We start from the raw sequence: 20,536 nt of genomic DNA, 5'->3' as shown, positions 1-20,536 counted from the left end.
GCGTGATGAAAACACGGGAACCAGGTGTGTAAGTTAGGTTAAGCAGAGGTGAAGAAGAGAGTGCAGGCTGGGTGGAGATGGGGGTCGGGGGTGATGTGTGATGAAGACGCGTTGGAAGTGAAAAACACACTGGGCTTAGAGTGCGGGTGTTTTATTTTAAGTCATTTTAAACTAACAGGAAACTGCTGTCATGTGTGCTTTTATCGTAGCAGCCGAGAGCGGAAGCGGCGAGCTGGCTTTGGCACGCTTGACGGGCGGTGGACTGCGATTGGCTGCCTTGTCTCCGTGCCTCCTGCTGTTGTTCTGATCAGATCAAGATGGCTGCTGTTGTCGGGGATGGAGAGTGAGCTCAGGCTGACATCCGAACACAGGCCGAGGACACGCGCACCGACCCGCTGATCTACGGGAGCCAAACCCCGGACCCGGACCGCCCGAACTCACTCTGATTCTCCGTTGAAGGTAGAGGGGCTCTGCTCCCGTCGCTCTCTCTGCAGCATCCTCCCTGCCATCGATCGCTGTTTGATTGACACGTCGCCGGATCGGTCAGAAAAATCAGATTAGGGTGATTCGGTTTGATTTCCGCCCCGACGGTAAAACATAAAATCTGAGTGCTACCGGTGTAATATGGGGCTTTTTGCTGGTTGGTTCGGGGGTGGTGGGAGGGGTGGGGGCTCCGGGCGGTGAATGGGTGAAGGTTATCCCGGTTACCGCGGGAGATAACGGCGCTGTTAAGGTGACATGGCGGCGGTGTTTCACCGGTAATGAGTCCGAGAGTCCGCTGCCCTCACCGGGACCAGCCGGGCCGGTCAGATACACCACTGCACGGAAACATGGCGGTTTCTTCATTTACAGTGTGGTTGTTATTATTAACACTGGACCCCAGAGAGTCAACATAATAACATAAATCATTAAATGACGTCATCAGGTACCTACTTATTCAGCTTACAATAAAACCTGATCAATCAATATAACTACAGACAAAAAAAAACTCCGCAGTTAATCGATCATTATTATTGTGACTGGATTAAAATTGTCTGATTTATCTACATGTATTTATTTATCTATTATTTATTTGTTGCTGGTCCTGAGCTGTAAACAGTGGGATTATCGAAGACGTCACTATTAGCACATTAATGAATTCTGTGACATATTGGAGCTGCTCCTCAGACACAGTTATTGTCTGCTCTTCAGTATGAATCCATAAAGATTTCAGTATCTGTGACTCTGCTCATGCCGGCATCTCAATCTTTGTTCTGGGACTTTGAAGCAGCTCTGACCTTTTTCTGACTCTTCTGTGTGACCTCTGGCCTCTAGACAAACTGTCCAACAAGCTCCAGTTTTAAAATTTTATTTGGATGTTACAGATTAGCAGATCTGTGCCGTGCCCCTCAGTAGGCTTCCAGAAGCCAGCGAATGAGGAGAAATGGGTTTTAGTGTAAAAGAGGATGAGTTGAGGTGTAAAAGTGAGGATCCACGACTGGAGAAATCCTGGAACATATTCACCTGGGTTGTTTTTATCCCTTGGCTCCTGGCAGAAAGCTGTGGGCGTGTTTGTGGCTGATTAGAGGGAAACGCTCGCTCATGTGGACAGACCTCAGGCTGTCTGTTCATGGCGGTTTGTCCGTTAGATGATGACTTCCTGTTTTATCAGGCATAGAGCAGAGCCGCCAGCAGATCTCAGGTCAGCTTGTTTCAAAGGAAACTGTCTTCAGACACTGGCTGATGTCTGCACCACAGAAATGTCACAGAGATTTAAACAGGCTGCAGCTGCCTCTCACTAAACCTGCCAGCGCCTCCTGCAGGCTGCTCAGCTCCCGAAAACCAGGAGAAAAACTGACACTTCAGTGTGATTATTGACAAACAGGAAGTACTCAAGTACAGCTAATTGCTTTTATCAGTAATTAAGATCTTCTTTGTCTCATAAACTCAAACAACAACATGCAGAAACACGTCTTTGTCCTTTAAACAGAATTCAAATAAAAACTAATGATGAGGGAATGAGGCGGTGGTAGTGGTGGTGAAGTGGGGGAGCTACGGGGGCAGCTTGATTTATACCACAGGACGGCATGTTTCTGCAGCAGGTTCAAAGGTCACTGTTTGGCTGCAGTTAGAGGAGCAACAGCTGAGTGAATCTAAGAGTTTCATCTCAGAAGTTCAGCTCAGTTTTACCCAGCAGGCCAAGCATTTCACTGCCGTGTTGTTGTGTCAGCAGGGGGCGCCGTGAGAGACCGCAGACATGGACACTACCACGTCCATCAAGATGACCACGTTGGCCATCCAGAACCTGTTCAGCTACGTGGAGGAGGAGAACCTGTCCGCCCTGAAGGCTCACCTGGATCGCTTCAAGGAAGTGGATGGACGCAGTGACGTATGTAATTGCGCTGTGATGGTGGCAGCGCTCGCTTCACAGTCAGAAGACATTTTAGAGCATTTGAGCACAGATATCCCTCCTTTAACTGTATTTAATGACATTCATGTTCAGTGTCATTGTTTGTACTGTAGTTTTTCTTTGAATTCAGTTCATTAATGCTGTTGTATTATATTATTTTCATTTCTGGTCACTTTTTATTTGACTTTTATTCTTTAGTGATTTTTACCTTAGTGCTTGTTTTATTTTTCTGGTTTGTTTACCTGTTTGTTTGTGTTCTTGCCTATGTGTGCAGAATGGTCAGACTCCTCTGATGCTGGCGGCCGAGCAGGGCAGTCTGGAGATCGTCCAGGAGCTCATCAGGAGAGGAGCCAATGTCAACCTGGATGATGTGGTGAGCGAAACGAGTGCTCTGTCACCAATGAGGAAAAAAAACCCTCCCCCATCCTCCGGTGCTATGGTTGCTAGGAGACAGGTGGGCAAGTTGGCCGGCTCCTGTTTCCATGGTAACCTTGTCTGTGTGTATTTTAGGACTGCTGGTCGGCTCTGATCTCCGCAGCCAAGGAGGGTCACGTGGAGGTGGTGAAGGAGCTGCTGGAGAACAGCGCCTACATCGAGCACAGGGATATGGTGGGAGCAAAGCCTCATGGGAAATGTCGTGCAGAGAATGGAGTAGCTAAACCGAGGGTTAACGTGTGTGTGTGTGTGTGTGTCCCAGGGCGGCTGGACAGCTCTCACATGGGCTGCTTATAAAGGTCGCGTGGAGGTTGCAAAACTGCTGCTGGAACACGGGGCCAACCCCAACACTACAGGACAGGTAACACACAGACAACACAGGTAACACACACGGACGAGAGAATTGATTTTGGCAGGAAGATTTTGTTGTGTTTTGGATGGTTTCAGTCCACAGTGTTTCAGTGATGGTGCTGACATGTCCTCCTGTGCCCCTCGCAGCAGTACAGTGTGTATCCGATCATCTGGGCCGCAGGTCGAGGACATGCTGACATCGTGAAGCTGCTCCTGCAAAATGGAGCCAAAGTCAACTGTTCAGACAAGGTGAGGGGGCGAGAGCCCAACAGAGAGCACACACACCTGCATGACCTGACCTGAAACAGCAAGAAACCACAGGAAACAGTGCAACACAACATCCGACTGACATCAAATAAATTAATCTCTGTGGGCTCGAGTGAATCGAGAGTAAGAAAGTAAAAACACCTGCACAGGAAACGTCCTGCAAAATAACACCAATACAACAATAAGTAGCATGATGGACAACAACAGGAAGTGACACAACACAGGAGCACACACCAAACACTATGGCATATTTCACAATAAAGCAGCTCAGAGAGGTGTGTGTGTTTCGTGTGTGTGTTACAGTACGGGACCACCCCTCTGATCTGGGCGGCGAGGAAAGGACACTTTGACTGCGTGATGCACCTGCTGGAGAACGGTGCTGACGTTGACCAGGAGGGGGCGGTACGACCTTAATCACCGTCACCACCTTCATCATCACCATCACTGCCGGCATGCCAGAATAATACGCGCCCACCTCTGTTAACTACTTCCTGTCTGTCCCCAGAACTCGATGACAGCACTGATCGTGGCGGTGAGGGGCGGGTACACGGAGGTGGTGAAGGAGCTGCTGAAGAGGAACCCCAACGTCAACATGACCGACAAGGACGGGAATACGGCACTGATGATCGCCGCCAAGGAGGGCTACACCGAGATCGTCCAGGATCTGCTGGATGCCGGCACCTATGTAAACATCCCTGACCGGGTGAGGCGCCAACAGGCATCGTCACATGACACACGCGGTTTCAATAACAGGGAAACTAAACGGCGTCCTGTGTGTTCCAGAGCGGCGATACGGTACTGATCGGAGCCGTGAGGGGCGGGCACGTGGAGATCGTCAGAGCTCTGCTGCACAAATACGCTGACATCGACATCAGAGGGCAGGTGAGGTTTTGGAGACACATTTCCTTCATCACATTGGAAACAGTGAGTTCATTTCTTAGCTCATTAGATGTTTATGAACATGAAAAATCTTTCCCATTTCCCAATTTCATGCACGCTGCAGTCAGACTAACACAGATTATATTTTATAAATGTGTCATCATTACTTAATTCAGTTGCAGGTTTAGGTTTGATTGTTTTGGCACTTGGTGTCCTCCGCAGTTTTGTCTCTGTTTTGATTTGCTGGTGTCTTCAACATTCTGATGAGAAGGATGACTGCTGTTACTCTGCGAGCATTCAGTAAAGAAGAACTTGAGGATCGGAGCCAATCAGATGCAGCGTAAAGTGATGTTGCTAATGTTATCTCTCTGCTCCACCTCCAGGAGAATAAGACGGCTCTTTACTGGGCCGTGGAGAAAGGAAACGCCACCATGGTGAGAGACATCCTGCAGTGTAACCCCGACACAGAGACCTGCACCAAGGTGAGAGCCCAGCACACCTGAGAACACCTGTCTCAGAGTAGGGGGTGGGGTTCTGTGGTTAACCTGAGTTTTGCTTTCAGGATGGAGAGACTCCGCTGATCAAAGCCACAAAGATGAGGAACATCGAGATCGTGGAGCTACTACTTGACAAAGGAGCAAAGGTGTCTGCTGTGGACAAGGTGAGAGCCAGATAGACTAGGGGTGGCTGTGGCTCAGGTGATAGAGCAGATGACCTACTTATTGGAAGGTTGGTGGTTCGATCCTTGGCTTTCTACATGCCAAATATCCTTGGGCAAGATACTAACCCCAAGTTGCCCTCCGATGCGTTCATCGGAGTGTGTATGTTGGTTAGTTTGCACTTGAGTTTAGAAGTGCTTTTATGAATGGGTGAATGAATGAGGCATGTTGTATACAGCGCTTTGAGTACTCTGGGAGAGTAGAAAAGCGCTATATAAGAATCAGTCCATTTACCATTTACCAATCAGTCCATAGACACAAGCATCACGTGTATCTACCTGCCCTTCAAAGTAAAAGCAGGTTTAAATATTTAGCTTGTTTTTTAGTCTGTAGATTTGTCACAGAGTGAAATGAATGAACAGGTTACAGAGGACCTGATGCTGACACCTGTTTTCACAGAAAGGGGACACTCCTCTCCACATTGCCATCCGGGGGCGGAGCCGGCGCCTGGCCGAGCTCCTCCTCAGGAACCCCAAAGATGGTCGCCTGCTGTACCGCCCCAACAAGGCTGGAGAGACTCCGTACAACGTTGACTGCAGCCACCAGAAAAGCATCCTGACGCAGATTTTTGGAGCACGTACGTCTTTTTCTGTCTCACCTCATAGTGGGCCTGAACTGCACGCAAACGCAGTGTTATGGTTGATGTTTGCTCAGCTTTGAGTCTCTTCGTCACTCCTTCAACCTTTAAATGAACCTGGGCCGATCTCACTGCTGAAACTTAAGAGTGAATCAGGTGAAAGAAGCTGTAATTGGAAAGTATGAAGTAATGAGGCAGCTTTACATGGTGCTTTGTGTTTTTGTAGGCTGCGGCTGCTCAGGGAGCCAGACTGGATATCCTCAGCTTGTTACACATAACTGGATCAGTCTGCAGTCAGAGATCAGAGTGTTATGAAGAAATCAAAGCCTGGCCTCAGTGCACAGCTCACAGTGATAACATCCTCGGCTGAAACCAAACTTCTTAGTTTTTCTCATATTTAAAAGTTGTGAGACTGTTTCACTATGTGGATCATTCTAAACAGTATCCCTTATAAATGTAGACCTCAAAATAATCTGCAAAACTTTCTCAAAAAGATAAGAAGATAACCCCCCTTTTAATTCATCCTGACCAAAACCAGCTTCGTAAAAGGTAGGCACTCATCAACAAACACGCGTAGACTACTTAATTTAATAGACTACTCATGCAGTAAAAACATTGAAACCACAATAATGTCTCTAGATGCTGAAAAAGCGTTTCCAGTTAACTGGAAATTTTTATTTTCAACTTTGCACAAATTTGGTTTTGGAAACTCTTTCATAAACTGGCTAAAATTATTATATAATTCCCCAACAGCTTGCGTCAGAACAAATGACCAAACATCCTCCAGCTTCTGTCTCCTGAGGGGTACCTGGCAGGGATGCCCACTCTCCCCTTCACTGTTTGCAATTTTTATCAAACCACTAGCAGCAGCTGGTAGTTTGGTCCTGCCTTCGCTATTGTGGTTGATGTGGAGGTAGGGATTGGCTTAGGCATCTGGAGAGTCCTTAGGGACATGTCTGTGAAGGTTCTCAGTCATCCAGGTCATCGTAGTTTAAGGAGCTTGGAAAGAAAAGCGTCTGGACTTCTTTAAGTTGGTTGAAAACGTTTCACCTCTCATCGGAGAAGCTTCTTCAGTTCTAGGGTCAAAAGGTGGAGAGTCCCAGATTTAAGCCCTGTGGGAGTGACCCCCCCAAGGGGGACAATGGACCCCCTAATGATCCTCTACCTAATCACATGAGCCAATGTGTGAAAACGGATGTAGGTCACAATCAGCCAGAGTTTCGGGTGAGCTCATTGTGAAACCTAGCCCCACCCCATTAAGTGATTTCCTGAGGTCACATGGCCTGGGATGTGAGTGGGCGTTAAGGCGTCTGGGAAGGGATCTCAAAACTGGATTATAGATGGCAGAGAGTTGGTGTCGTAAACCCCCGCCTCTGTTCAAAGATGGTCGCTCACAGTGGACATAGATGGCTTCTTTCACTCCTCTTTCAAACCATCTGTCCTCTCTGTCCAAAATGTGAACATTGGCATCCTCGAAAGAGTGTCCTTTATCCTTAAGATGCAGATGGACTGCTGAGTCTTGTCCTGTGGAGGTGGCTCTTCTGTGTTGTGCCATGCGCTTGTGAAGTGGCTGTTTGGTCTCTCCAACGTAGAGGTCTTGGCATTCCTCTCTTACTTAGGGACATTTTCCCTGGAGGGCTTAACCCGGGGGTTGTGGTCATGAAATGGTTAGGGGGTGTGGTGGCTCTTAGATGGTGTTTCCCTCGTGACTGCGTGCTGCAGGGCTGGGGGAGGGTCTGTGCTGGCAGACGTAGGTTACTGGCCTGGTAGCCTGGCTGCCCTGGGTGGGTCTGGGGCAGGCGTGGGGGCTTGGGGTTCTGGGGGTGCTCTGCCTCCGGGCTGGGGCCCTGGCTGGACCTTGGAGGCTTGGGTTACCACCACGGTGCAGGGGAGGCATTCCCCCTCTGTCCCCTTATGGCCACTTGTGCCTCAATTTTATTCCACACATCCACATTATCACCCTCTCATAACACATACATATAGGGCCTTGGGAACGGGCACGTTATACAGCGTCCAGAGGATGGTCTGTGTATTCAATGTCACCTCGGGGCTGTGCTGACACCTGCTGTTCTCTGGCAGGAAGCACCATGCCCTCCCGTGTTCTAAATGCACTTTAGAACAACACGCAGCAACACTACACATCAGCAGGTGAAGGGATGTATGGGGTCTTCACACACCCCTGTTGTCTGCTAGCCATCAGGGCGGAGGGGCTGGGAGGAGGTGTTGACCGTCCGATTGGGGTCCCGGATGCGGGGCCTCCCTGCTGCTACGGAGCCGGGGGCGGTCTGCTTGTCTCCATCCCGGGGGAAAGGGTAACATCTCCTGGGTCTAGTTGCTTTCTACGGGCGAAGGTACCTGGACCCGGGCTATAGAGTATGTTTGGGGAGTGTGATTGTGTGTACAGTGTCCATTTGTGTCTGTCTTCCCGTTGGGTGAGTGCTGAGTATTCGTATATGTGTGCATGAGGGTGGGAATGCAGGTTTGTGTCTCTGTGTGCCTGTTCGTCTGTGTTTATATGTCAGGTCGGGTCTTAGACTGCACCTCTCTGGGAACATCTCAGGCCCTCCAAGGTATGGAGGCCTATCTATCCTCACCACACTGCCTGATGTGTTTCAGTGCGTTGGTGGTTCTTGGTGTCCGGGGCTGGGTGCTCAAGTATGTACCAGCTCACTCCCGGTGGCTGCGTGGCGGGGCCTGGTGCCCGTGGCTTGGTCGGACCTCTTCCGGAAAATAAAATAAATAAATAATAACACCAAAGGTCGATCAAATGGACCAATACAGCAAGGCTGTGATGATCCACTTGGTAAAGTAAATCTATTGGGTATCCTTGTTGGCCTTCAGACAATTTTGATGGCTAAAGAACCAAATAGGACAGTCAAAAACAAAAAAAACAAAGATGAAGGAAAAACTTGTAGTTTATCTGCAATAAGAGCTGATTTATGGTTACTGAATGCAGAGTGAGTGAATGAACAGTAAAGTATCATCAGCATATTGACATATTTACACCCACTCACAGGAAATAATGTCATGAGTAGAAAATGAAGTTCAGAAGCTGCAGGCTTGAGTTCCCTCTGCACTCTCTGCTCATTCAGACTTGGTGTTTGCTGTAAATTGATACAAAGAGTGAAATCAGCCACGCTGGGACTGCTCCGCAGGCTCGTGTTAATCGATCAGCTCATCTTACCAAAATCATTCTGACTCCAGAAATCTGATTACAATGCCACAGCAGATTACTTTTATCTGTTCTGTCCTCAGGGATCCTCAAATCAAAAGAATAAAAGACTCTCTGTGTCTCCACCCCCTCCAGGTCACCTGTCGCCCTCGGAGACGGACGGTGACATGCTGGGCTACGATCTGTACAGCTCGGCGCTCGCCGACATCCTGAGCGAGCCCACCATGCAGCCGCCCATCTGTGTGGGTCTGTACGCTCAGTGGGGCAGCGGCAAGTCCTTCCTGCTCAAGAAGCTGGAGGGTGAGTTCGTGTTCGCCACGCTCGCCAGGCTCACCACGCTCGTTACACTAAGGGTACACCTGGCCAACACGTACTGACACTCCTCTTTCTCCTCAGATGAGATGAAGACTTTTGCTGGGCAGCAGATTGAGCCGCTGTTTCAGTTCTCCTGGCTCGTTGTCTTCTTGTCCTTGCTGCTCTGTGGCTCCATCGCCATCATCCTCGGCTTCAGTGTGGACCCCAAGCTCGCCATGGCGGTCTCACTCAGCCTGCTTGCCCTGCTTTACCTCTTCTTTGGTGAGAAACGCTTCGATGTTATGCCGCACGTTAACACATGACCTCCTGTACTGCCACCGGTGTTCACATAACCTTTTACATTCTGTAGTGGTGGTGTACTTTGGCGGCCGGAGGGAGGGAGATAACTGGACGTGGGCGTGGCTGCTGAGCACCCGCCTGGCGCGGCACATCGGGTACCTGGAGCTGCTGTTGAAGCTGATGTTCGTGAACCCGCCGGAGCTTCCGGAGCAGAGCACACGAGCGCTGCCCGTCAGGTAACGCCACCACATAGGGAGGTCATGATGTCACAGTAATGTCACGCTGATGTCATGATGATGTCACTTGTCTCCTGCAGGTTCCTATTCACAGACTATAACCGGCTGTCCAGCGTTGGAGGAGAAACATCGATGGCCGAGATGATCGCCACGCTGTCGGACGCCTGCGAGCGAGAGTTCGGCTTCCTCGCCACACGACTCTTTAGAGTGTTTAAGACCGAGGAGACGCAAGGTATTGCATCATGTCCTGTCTGGCAGCCTGCGCTTCTTGAGGTCACCTGACCCAAGTCCAGTTTGGCTCAATCTCTTCTTCTTCGGTGCTCTCAGGTAAGAGGAAGTGGAAGAAGACGTGCTGCGTGCCGTCCTTCATCCTCTTCACCGTCGTGCTGGCCTGTCTCGTCACCGGCATGGCGCTGCTGGCCGTCTTCAAGGTGGATGGCGAGAACCGGACAGTGAACGCGGTGCTGATCGCCATCGGCAGCGTGGTTGGCCTTGCTCTGCTGCTCAACTGCAGGACGTGGTGGCAGGTGACCGACTCGGTGCTGAACTCGCAGAGGAAGAGGCTCCACAGTGCCGCCAACAGGATGCACAAGCTGAAGAGCGAGGGCTTCATGAAGGTGAGGAGAGGACACAGTCTATGGAGCGGCGAGGGGGTCTCCTTGAGCCTGAGGGTCTTTAGTTTCAGTGTTTTTAATCCTCTGATGTCTCTGGTGGAGGGAAACAAGAGGCGGGGGCAAGGGTGTAGCTCAGGAGTCTTCCTGGTTCTGAATGAGCCCTTGAACGTAATTGGCTGGTTCTGCACACAGGAAAAAGCTTCATGTAGCTTGTGTGCTGTGGTGAACTTTCAGAATAAGAGCATGGGGGTGGTCATTTGAGTTTGTTAGTGTGAGCTCAGAGACTGAAGAGTCTGTCTGAGCTGAATTCTGATGCTTCTGCACACTTTCTCCTGCAGGTCCTGAAGCACGAGGTGGAGCTGATGGCAAGGATGGCGAAGACGATCGACGGGTTCACGCAGCACCAGACGAGGCTGGCGGTGGTCATTGATGGGCTGGACTCCTGCGAACAGGACAAAGTTCTGCAGATGCTCGACACGGTGAGACGCTCACACGGCTTCATTCAGTCAGTGTTTTTAAAGATAACGGAGCAGAAGCATGGACACAGTCTGACCTCATCGTCATCTTTAACGCAAACGTTAGCTGTGACATCACAGCCTTAGTCAAGCTGAATCGTGTTTTCATTAGATGAATGTGATCAGTCGGAACAGCTCAGCTCTCATCACGTGGGTCAGATTTACTTTGAAAGGGCAGAAAGTTACCTCAGATGGTCAGTGTGGGCATGTCCCTCCTGCAGGTGCGTGTGCTGTTCTCCAAAGGGCCCTTCATCTCCATCTTTGCCAGTGACCCGCACATCATCATCAAGGCCATCAACCAGAACCTGAACAGCGTCCTACGCGACTCCAACATCAACGGGCACGACTACATGAGGAACATCGTGCACCTGCCTGTCTTTCTCAACAGCAGGGGCCTCTCCAGCGCCAGGAAGATGTGCACTGCCACGCCCACCAACGGAGACGTCACCACCGCCGATGGTATCCACACACACAATGACTACGTTATACGAGACTTGCAGTTACATCGCTTTTTATCGTAGCCGATTAATGAAGCGTGCAGGTGACATCAGCAGCCTGTTGTCACATCCTTCTGCTGTCACGTGACCGCGTCTGCTCTGAAATCATGTTCGATGAAGTCTCACAGAGATTCACTCAGATTCAGTCTGGACCTGAAAATAAACCTTCGGTTTTATTTTTCTTACTAAGATAAAAGTATGAATTAGAGGAGCAGGAGTGCAGAGGCTATTCTGTAATCCCAGAATATCTGCACACATCATACTCACCTCTGTCTGTGGTTACAGAACGACATAATGTTTACATCTGTTTGTGTGTCAGCAGGGTGGCATGAGGAGCTAGACAGGAAGCTGTCTCAGCACAGTCTGGGAGAATTAACCAAGTTTGGCAGCAAGACGACGCTCAACCGTCGGGTGAGTGTGTGTGTCTGTGTGTGTGTGTGTGTGTGTTAATCTGATGACTTGTAGGTGGTCTCATGTTTCCTCTGATTGAATTAAATCCAGCTGCTTTTCAGGTTTTAATTTGAAAAGGGTGTGATGTGATTAGATGTGATCAGGTCCGTTTATTGACTGTGTCAATGAGCTGCTGTTTCTTGATTGACAGCTTGTGTAAATATACTCTATCCCTTGTGCGTGTGGTCATGTGACCTGTGTGGTGCACTTTGCAGGAAACGTACCGGCGCCGCCAGGTGCAGCGCTCGGTGACGCGTCAGATGTCGTTCGACCTGACGAAGCTGATGGTGACGGAGGATTGGTTCAGCGACATCAGCCCACAGACGATGAGGAGGCTGCTGAACATTGTCTCCGTCACAGGTGACCTCCATCACCTTCATTATTAGCAGGACACGGTCTGACTGCCGTCAGCCCGTCTGCCACTTCCTGCTGATCTTGTTGGTTCATTCCAGTATTTTTCATTAAAAAAACATTTTTATTATTATTATCATAATAATAATGCAGTTTTTAACCCCGCCTGCTCCTGTCCAGGCCGTCTGCTACGAGCCAATCAGATCAGCTTTAACTGGGACCGCCTGGCGTCGTGGATCAACCTGACGGAGCAGTGGCCCTACAGGACGTCCTGGCTCATCCTGTACCTGGAGGAGACCGACGGAGTCCCTGACCATGCCACGCTCAAGACCATCTATGAGAGGTCAGAGGTCACCCTCCCTCCACAGGTGTAAAACGACACTGCGTCAGCTGATCAGTGTGTCCTCTCTCCCTAAGAGTGTCTAAGAACATCCCAACCACAAAGGACGTGGAGCCGCTGCTGGAGATCGACGGAGACGTGCGCAGCTTCGAGGTCTTCCTGTCATCACGGACACCTGTCCTTACAGCGAGGGACATTCGCACCTTCCTGCCTTGCACCGTCAACCTGGACCCCAAACTCCGTGAAATCATTGCAGGTACGAGTACTGCTCAGTACTGCTGAAAATACTGCTCAGTGTATTGCTGACTGTACTTCCTGTTGCTCTCATGAGCGTGGCGTGATTTGATGACATCATCAGTTTGAGATTCCTCCACAGATGTTCGCGCTGCCCGTGAGCAGATGAACATGGGCGGAGTCACGTACCCACCCCTGCCCCTGCAGGAAGCTCAGCCCCGCCCCACATCAGTCTACAGTCAGGTGTCGTCGACGTGCTCGCCCTCTGCGTCCTTCACCGGGCCTTTCAACCCACCGGCGGGGGGCGTGGTCTCCCCGCCACCTCACAGCAGCTACTACAGCGGCATGGCCAGCACACAGCATCCCTTCTACAACAGAGTGAGTAAAGGCCCCGCCCCTGCCCACACCTCATGATGTCATTGAATCCTGTAGGTGGCTGAGCAGCAGGTAGCGTAGCGATGTCATCGGTTCACGTGACGACTGTCCCGCCTCAGTCCCTTTCATCGTTTGTGTTGTTTTGCTTGATTTGATTTCATTTCCTGTTTCACTGAATCCCTGCTGTCTCACACAGCCCACCGATCAGCTGACAGGCTGCCGTCCAGCTCCGTAGAGTAAAAGGAGTCGACAGAAAGCTTCACAGAGAGTTGAATAAAGTTCAACTTTCAGCTAGCTTCAGCTAATGATGATTTTTTTATTTTGAATGCGTCAAAAGTTTTGACATCATAACAAAAAAAGCACAGAAATACAAACAGAAACGACAAAAAACACAAATGTTCATGAAACACATTGAAATAAAAATTCAAAGTTTCACATTCCTGTTTTATTCTTGTCAATTGTCTGCTGACGCTGACCGGGTGTCAGGCGGCAGGGATTCGCTCTTTGATTTGACAGGTTTTTTTATGTTTCATCACATCCACCGACATTATTTAAATTTTTCACCTCCTCCCCCTCAGCCATATTTTCCCCACCACCTTTACCAGCTGCCACGCCCACTCGTGGCTTCCTTCCCACCACACCTCCATCCACGACCACCTCCTAAAAGCTCCTTCAGCAGGGATGCCGCTGCTCCCGCCGCTCCTGTAAGTACGGCCGTAGCTGGAAGCTATGACTCAACATGAACGTTTTTAACAAGTTTCTATTTTTCTGATATTTCGTCTTAAAATGTGAAAAAATAATGAAACTTGTCTGTTTTCAGTTTTTGAATCTGAAACTTAAAATGTTTAGTTTTATTACCTGGTGAAGAAGAAACATAAAATATTTTAGAATAAAATCTTTTCGAAACTCCGCCCACCAGATGTTTGTTTGCTCAGAGGTTTTCCTCTAGAAATCTAGAAAGAGTCTAAGTCAGAGTTTTAGTTTTCTTTGCTTGTGGTCTGTGAAGGCTCCTCTGTTTTCCCCTCTTTTACTGCTGCTGTTATTCTCCTCTTTGGTTTCTGGAAACACTGAACCAGTGGCGGTTTCTTAAAACTGTGCCTTCAGTAGAAATCATTGTGCTGTCCTGTCGTTCATCTGTGTTTCCTCATGTTTTCATCCCCAAACTGTCTGTCTGTCTGCAGTCTAAGAGTTCTTCTTTGAAAAGGAAGCAGGTATTTAACCTTACCTAACATGACCCTCCTTGTCTCTTTCCCTCCTTCCTTCCTGAAGTGTCCACAGCAAGCGTCCGCGTGTTTTGGTGTTGATCGCTCTCGTTCAGCCAGCTGACAAATCGGCCTCAGAAGTTTTCTGTGAGGTTCTCAAGGATGTTTCAGACACAACAGGTTCCCACAGGAACACTTGAAACATAACAAGTGACTTTTTATGAAATACTTCGCTTCACAACTGAGCATGCTCTGTTTTTATTTAAGGAGCAAAATTTCTGATTTGTAGTTACAGTGAAATGAAAAACAGATCCAAGCATGAACATGAGCCAGTGATTGAGCAGTGACCGATCTGAACTTCAGCCGGACTTGAGCCGGATGCTGTGGACCAAAGGAGGAAGTGTTCCAACCACTACAACCCCCCAGCATGCACCTTGCCTCTACTAGCATGTGGCTTCAAAAAGTAGTAGTGGCATAGATCAAAAATTTGTTGTTTGATCTATTCAGAAACTTTAACTTGACTTTTGACCCCTCACTGCTAACCCACACAGCTGCTCACCACCCCAAACTCCCCCAGCCCCACCTCTGCATGGTGAAAAAATGTCCTGACTGTGAGTTAAAGGTGCTCACAAAGCTTTAAAACATCTGTTGGACAGTAATTTTCTGTATGTCATTGGGGACATTTCTGTGTTTCAGGCCACGTTTCAGCAAAAAGTTATCTTAAAATTAAAAATTGGCCTAAAAGAAACAGATGAGTCCTGTGCTAGCTGTGCTAAGTCACGTGACATGGTTATCCAGATCCAGATAAACTGTACATCAGAGGTAGTACAAAACATGGACGTAGCTTCTGGGTCCAAAAAATAAAGCAGTCACGTGTGCCTTAAACTGTTTTGGATTTTATGGCCGCCAGGAGGTGACACTGTAAAATTTCTTCTGGTTCTATAGAAGTCTGTGGGATGACCTCTGACATTTATAAATACCTTCCTTATGTTGCTTAGTCTCTCATATCGGGTCAAAACAAGGTTATTCAATAAATTTTGGTCATTCTGAGCATGAGAGAAAATTTTCCAATTATGCATGATGATTTTCAGAGCTGCTGCTCTTCCTCACATCTGATTTCTAAAGACCAAGTTAACAGTGGTGAAGCTGATCAGTGGGCGATCTCACAGTGGCTACATCTGTCTTTTACATGTCTGTCAGGTGTACTTTTACCTGAGTTAGCGTTTATGTTTTTAGTCTGGTGGAGTCACTGAAGAGAAATGTTGAGCTAAAAGCATTAAGCTCAGGTTGAGACTTTAACCTGCCAGGATTTGGATGAAGTTTCTATTCATCTCACAGCTGGATGTCACATCTGAAAATAATGACATTTGTTATTAAAATCTAAAAAATGTTGGATATTTTTCCCTGGGAAATATATCTGTGTTCAGGGCTCCGCCTCCGTTGCGTCTGCCACTCCGCCCGTCCTCCTAAGCTCCATGACCACAGAGGCTGTCTGTGAGCGCGTGCGGCATATGGAAGGCATCGACCAGAGCATGATAGGACAGTACACCGCCACCATCAGGAAGGTCAGTGACACAACTTCACAGGAAAGCAGAAAGCCAGGGACCTGAGACTGAAATACAAATGTTTTTCATTTTCAGGCAAACGTTAACGGCAGAGTTCTGTCTCAGTGTAACATCGACGAGCTGAAGAAGGAAATGAACATGAACTTTGGAGACTGGCAGCTCTTCAGGGCAACGGTCAGTCCAGGCAGTGAATGCATTAATAATAATAATAATAATAATAATAATAATAATAATAAACTTTATTTATAAAGCACACTTAAAAACCAAGGTTATGCCAAGGTGCTTAACAAGTAAGATAGAGAATAGGTGGAGGATAATAGAAATAGGATCAAAGTAAGTACTAAGTATGCAAGCAGATAACTGCCACTGATACATAGGAAAGCAACAGGTACAGAGCAAACAAGAATTTAAATGAGCATAAAAGTGCATGATATAAAAGAAATATTAACTAGAGGGAAAGGTAAGATTGAATAAGTGGGTTTTTAATCGTGATTTGAACAGTGCAATGGAATCAGATGCGCGGAGGTCGAGAGGAAGGGTGTTCCACAGTACCGGGGCAGCCAGAGCAAGCGCACGGTCACCCCGGGACTTCAGTCGAGATCTGGGTTGGGTCAGAAGTAGTTGAGTGGCAGATCTGAGTGTTCTAGCAGGAGTATGTGGTTTGAGAAGTTCACTAAGATAACTTGGCGCTAATTTATTAATAGTTTTGAAAGTAAGGAGTAATATTTTAAATTGAATACGGTACTTTATGGGCAGCCAATGCAGGCTAGCTAGGACAGGAGTAATATGGCAAAATTTCCTGGTACCAGTCAAAAGGCGGGCTGCTGCATTTTGGACTGTTTGGAGTCTAAGAAGAAGAGAAGAGGGAAGACCGTAGTACCAAGAGTTACAATAATCCAACCTGGAGGTCACAAAAGCGTGAATAAGCTTCTCCAGGTCCTCATAATGCCTAGCCTTAGAGATAAGGCGCAGTTGGTGGAAGCTAGATCTCACTACAGCAGACACTTGCTTATCGAGTTTGAGCGAGCTATCCAGCAGTACACGAGGGATATTACTGTTGAACACCACAATCTCAGTCTTCTTATCGTTTAAAACGAGGGAATTACTCAGGAACCATTCTTTGACCTCCCGCATGCATTCTTGAAAGTAGTGCAGGGACACAGCAAGGTCGTCAGTAAGTTCAAAATAGATCTGTATGTCATCGGCATAACAGTGGAAGGCGATATTGTATTTTTCAAAGATTGCGTCTAGAGGGAGCAAATACAATGAGAAGAGAATAGGGCCTAAAACTGATCCTTGAGGCACACCACAACAGACCGGAGCAGAGGAAGAGGAGAAGGTGCCTAAGTGAACTGATAAGGATCTATCAGCGAGGTATGATTTAAACCAGTCGAGGGCAGTGCCTCTAATACCCAGTGTGCTCAAGTCTTAGTAATAAAATGTTATGGTCCACCGTATCAAAGGCCGAAGAGAGGTCCAGTAAAACTAGGACCATAGAGCGTCACTAATGCTAAGAATATCATTAGCATTACTGACTAATAGCGTAAAATTATCTCCATATAGGTGAATTTTCTAAAACAGAAACCCTGTAGCAGTGGAAAACCAAAAAATTGGGGTTTATTAAAACAGTTTTCAGTGACCTGCAGCAGCTTTTGGGTTCATTTCCACATAAAACACATCTTGGTTTACTGCTATGTAATGACTTAAAATAAGATCCACCTCCTCCTTCCTGCTGAAGGTTTTGGACATGCGTCACATTGAGAGCCAGGTGCTACATGAGGAAACTGCCAGCGAGCAAGGTAGCGTCATTGGCGGTCACATCGAGCCAGTAAGGCGAGTGATGGCTCCACCCCACGCTGGCGCCCCGAACACGGATGCATCACCAATGTACAGCTTCAACCTGAGCTTCGAGGAGCTGAGTACGGTGGGACTGGATGACCCGCAGCGACACGGAAACATGCCGTGGATGGTAACTATAGAACATGTGATCTGTGATGTCAGATGTGAGGGGTCTGATGCTGAAGAATGTTGTTTTCTGTCTGTCTTCAGGGTGGCGCTCACAGAACCGCCAGCATGACCAGTCTGAACTCGCAGGAGTCCTCCAATGACATCTCCAAGCTGACGGACAAGCAGCAGGCAGAGTACCGCGATGCCTACCAGGAATACATCGCCCAGATGGCCCAGCTGGAGTTGGGCGTCATCACTGGGGAGAAGCCCATCCAACCACAACCGGGACAGTTCATGACATCATCATCTGAGGATAAGAGCAAGGATGGCACCGAGCAGGATGGACGCAAATCCTTCAACAAGAGGAGCAGCAGCAAACCGGCAGCGGACAACACTGACTTTGCTTCCAATGGTGAGGCGCTAGATCCCATCAGAGAAGAAGACGAGAAGGGTGACCACGGGTCTTCCAAGTCAGTGCTCACCCGCAAGTCCTCAGCTGAAAGAGGCGGGCTGTTCCAGGGCGCTGCTGATCTCAAGCTGAAGGCCAGTGGTGGGTTGCGCTACCAGAAGCTGACCAGCGATGACGAGGAGTCTGAAGAGTCGGATCACGCCCCCCTGCTGAAAGATGGCAAGAAGGTGGTGGACCCCAAACTGCCCGGCGGTTCACTGGCGCTGAAAGGGAAGGACTACCTCTCTGATGCCATGCTGGACAAGAAAGACTCGTCTGACTCTGGCGTGAGGTCCAATGAGAGCTCGCCCAACCACTCGCTGCAGGACGAGGAGGCGGACCTGTCGCAGCTGGACAGGGCCAACCTGATTGAGCTGAATGAAGAGAGCCTAGCCCGGAAGCGTGGCCTTCCCAGCAGCCTCAGCGGCCTGCAGGACCCGGCGGTGGCGCGCATGTCCATCTGCTCCGAGGATCAGTGCAGCCTGCTGGCGAGCAGCCCGGAGGAGAGTTGGCCGTCGTCCAGGAGCTACAACCTGAACCGCACGCCAAGCAATGTCACCCTCAACAACAACACCAATGCCCAGCAGGCCAACCGCGCCCGCCAGCCCCCAGAGGGCTCCACCTCCTCCAACCCCTCCTCCTCCACCTCCTCCACCAGCGAGGTCATCATCCCCCCGAGCTCCGGGACCACCACAACCACCACAACTTCTACTCGGCCGGGGCCAAACAACGAGAACATCAGAGTGGTTCACTTGAAGCGTGGCCTGAAGCCCGGAGACCCGCCGGAGATCTGCACTGTGTCCTCCGACACTGTCACCTTCGGCGAGGAGCGTGAGAGCATCCTGTGACCTCACAGCGAGGAGGGGAAGAGCGCCAAGGGTCCACTGAGAGTCGCCTTTCAACTTCTGCAACCAATCAGGACTCTAGAATGGTTTGACGAGTTTGACGAAGAAAAAAAACATTTGATCAGTGAAAAAGAAAAAAAGCTCAATTTGACTGAAAAATTATCAAAAATCTGAAATTAGGAAGAAAAAATATGTTTAGAAGTTTTGGACTTTAAATCTGAGCAGAAGAAGAAGAGTGGCTGCTGGAGGACCTCAATTTCAGTGTTAATGGTAGATGTTTGTGCATGCTCACCTGTAGTCCGTAGGTAACATGAAGCTTCGTAGAGACGTAACGTGAAGCTGCTGCATGTCGTTATTGTCCTGCTCTGATGTGATTGGGCGCTTCCGGCCTGTTTACATCGTGACAGAGTTCATTATTGATGCTTATCGTTCACGCCCCTGAAAGCGATCGCCACTGACATCGCATCCAATTGTTTAACAGCGAGAGAGGTGACTTCCTGCTGTCAGAACACCACAAACTAATTGGCCAATTAGAGACAGACACCTAACCTATTTAGGGTCAAACCAGCCAATGGGAATGATCTGGTGTTTCATCAGTTAGAGCAAGGTTTCCATGGTGATACAAATCACCAGCTTCCTGTGAGTCCAGAAACATCAGCAGAGCTTCCTGATTGTTTAGTAGAATATCCTTCAAGGACCAATCAGGAGAAAGAGTTGGAACAACACCTGCTCTAACTGATCAAACAGTGAACTAGCACCCTGAGAAATTACCTGGACAGGTGAGCGCAGACTTCCACTTCGCCCCCTGGTGATATTCAGCATTACAAATGGGTTATTTACCCATTGCTGAGGTGTACTGCAGTCAGTTATAATCAGAAAAAAACCTTGTTAACTATTTTGCAATGATCTTCGTGAACGAGTATTTAATCGGCTTTTTGTGTTTGGTGTCACACTGACGTGGTGCTCTTACAGTGAAGTGAATCTGTGATCATGTCGTTTGGTCTGAAAATCTTTGAAATCATGGATGAGTTTAACGTCCTCCAATCATCAGGAAAAAAATTCTGACCAATCAGCAGTGAACGTGAGCTTTGTCGGACATTTATGAACGACAGGAAATGAAAATGAAGATACCAAAATTATCCAGATATCTTAAGATTTCAGAATAAAATAACAAAAATAAATGTTTCCTTCAAAATAAATAATGAATAATATAGCTGTTTTCAGTGTTAGATTCTAAAAGCATGTTTCTGTAACGCTGTCGTTTGTGTCTCGCGCTCTCAGTGATCATGTGACCTGTCTCAGGACGAAGTTAATGGAAAAAATGTTTCTGTGAACTAAAAATAAAAAACCTGCATGTTGAAAGTATCAGAGTACATTTATTGAACAATGAACACAGTAGTGAGCATTTTAAATAAATAAATATTTTATTTTGTTCTGAACACTTTTTAGGAACTTTTACAGGAAATTGGACATAAAGAAGCAAAAACAAATATTTACAGTTTCTAAAAGACATTTTTTATTTTTGTGTGTTTAT

General features: G+C 48.2%; 1 protein-coding gene across 9 annotated transcripts; it reads left to right on the top strand.

The window, feature by feature from the left end:
• The first annotated feature begins 213 nt into the window (after positions 1 to 213).
• On the top strand, positions 214 to 20,364 carry kidins220b (kinase D-interacting substrate 220b). 9 transcript variants are annotated; one of them, XM_026194936.1, is made up of 30 exons: positions 223 to 459; positions 2,213 to 2,368; positions 2,664 to 2,762; positions 2,900 to 2,998; positions 3,087 to 3,185; positions 3,323 to 3,424; positions 3,746 to 3,844; positions 3,948 to 4,145; positions 4,226 to 4,324; positions 4,705 to 4,803; positions 4,884 to 4,982; positions 5,440 to 5,617; positions 8,925 to 9,089; positions 9,186 to 9,365; positions 9,454 to 9,619; positions 9,700 to 9,851; positions 9,947 to 10,236; positions 10,572 to 10,712; positions 10,970 to 11,207; positions 11,568 to 11,656; positions 11,911 to 12,055; positions 12,227 to 12,389; positions 12,464 to 12,642; positions 12,763 to 12,998; positions 13,574 to 13,699; positions 14,177 to 14,206; positions 15,625 to 15,762; positions 15,838 to 15,936; positions 17,501 to 17,731; positions 17,812 to 20,364. In XM_026194936.1, the coding sequence occupies exons 2-30, from the start codon at positions 2,237 to 2,239 to the stop codon at positions 19,003 to 19,005; spliced, it is 5,265 nt and encodes a 1,754-aa protein (XP_026050721.1). In that variant the 5' UTR covers positions 223 to 459; positions 2,213 to 2,236; the 3' UTR covers positions 19,006 to 20,364. The 9 variants fall into 9 exon arrangements, 8 of the variants coding, with proteins under 8 accessions (XP_026050726.1, XP_026050721.1, XP_026050719.1 ...); XM_026194934.1 differs by having other exon boundaries at positions 11,565 to 11,656; XM_026194935.1 differs by having other exon boundaries at positions 2,210 to 2,368; positions 11,565 to 11,656.
• The last annotated feature ends 172 nt before the right edge of the window (positions 20,365 to 20,536 follow it).

Source organism: Astatotilapia calliptera, chromosome 15, assembly GCF_900246225.1.
Source record: "Astatotilapia calliptera chromosome 15, fAstCal1.2, whole genome shotgun sequence".
NCBI classification, from domain to species: Eukaryota; Metazoa; Chordata; class Actinopteri; order Cichliformes; family Cichlidae; genus Astatotilapia; species Astatotilapia calliptera.
The sequence above is the reverse complement of the archived record's forward strand: the minus strand, read 5'-3'. Positions and strand labels throughout refer to the sequence as shown.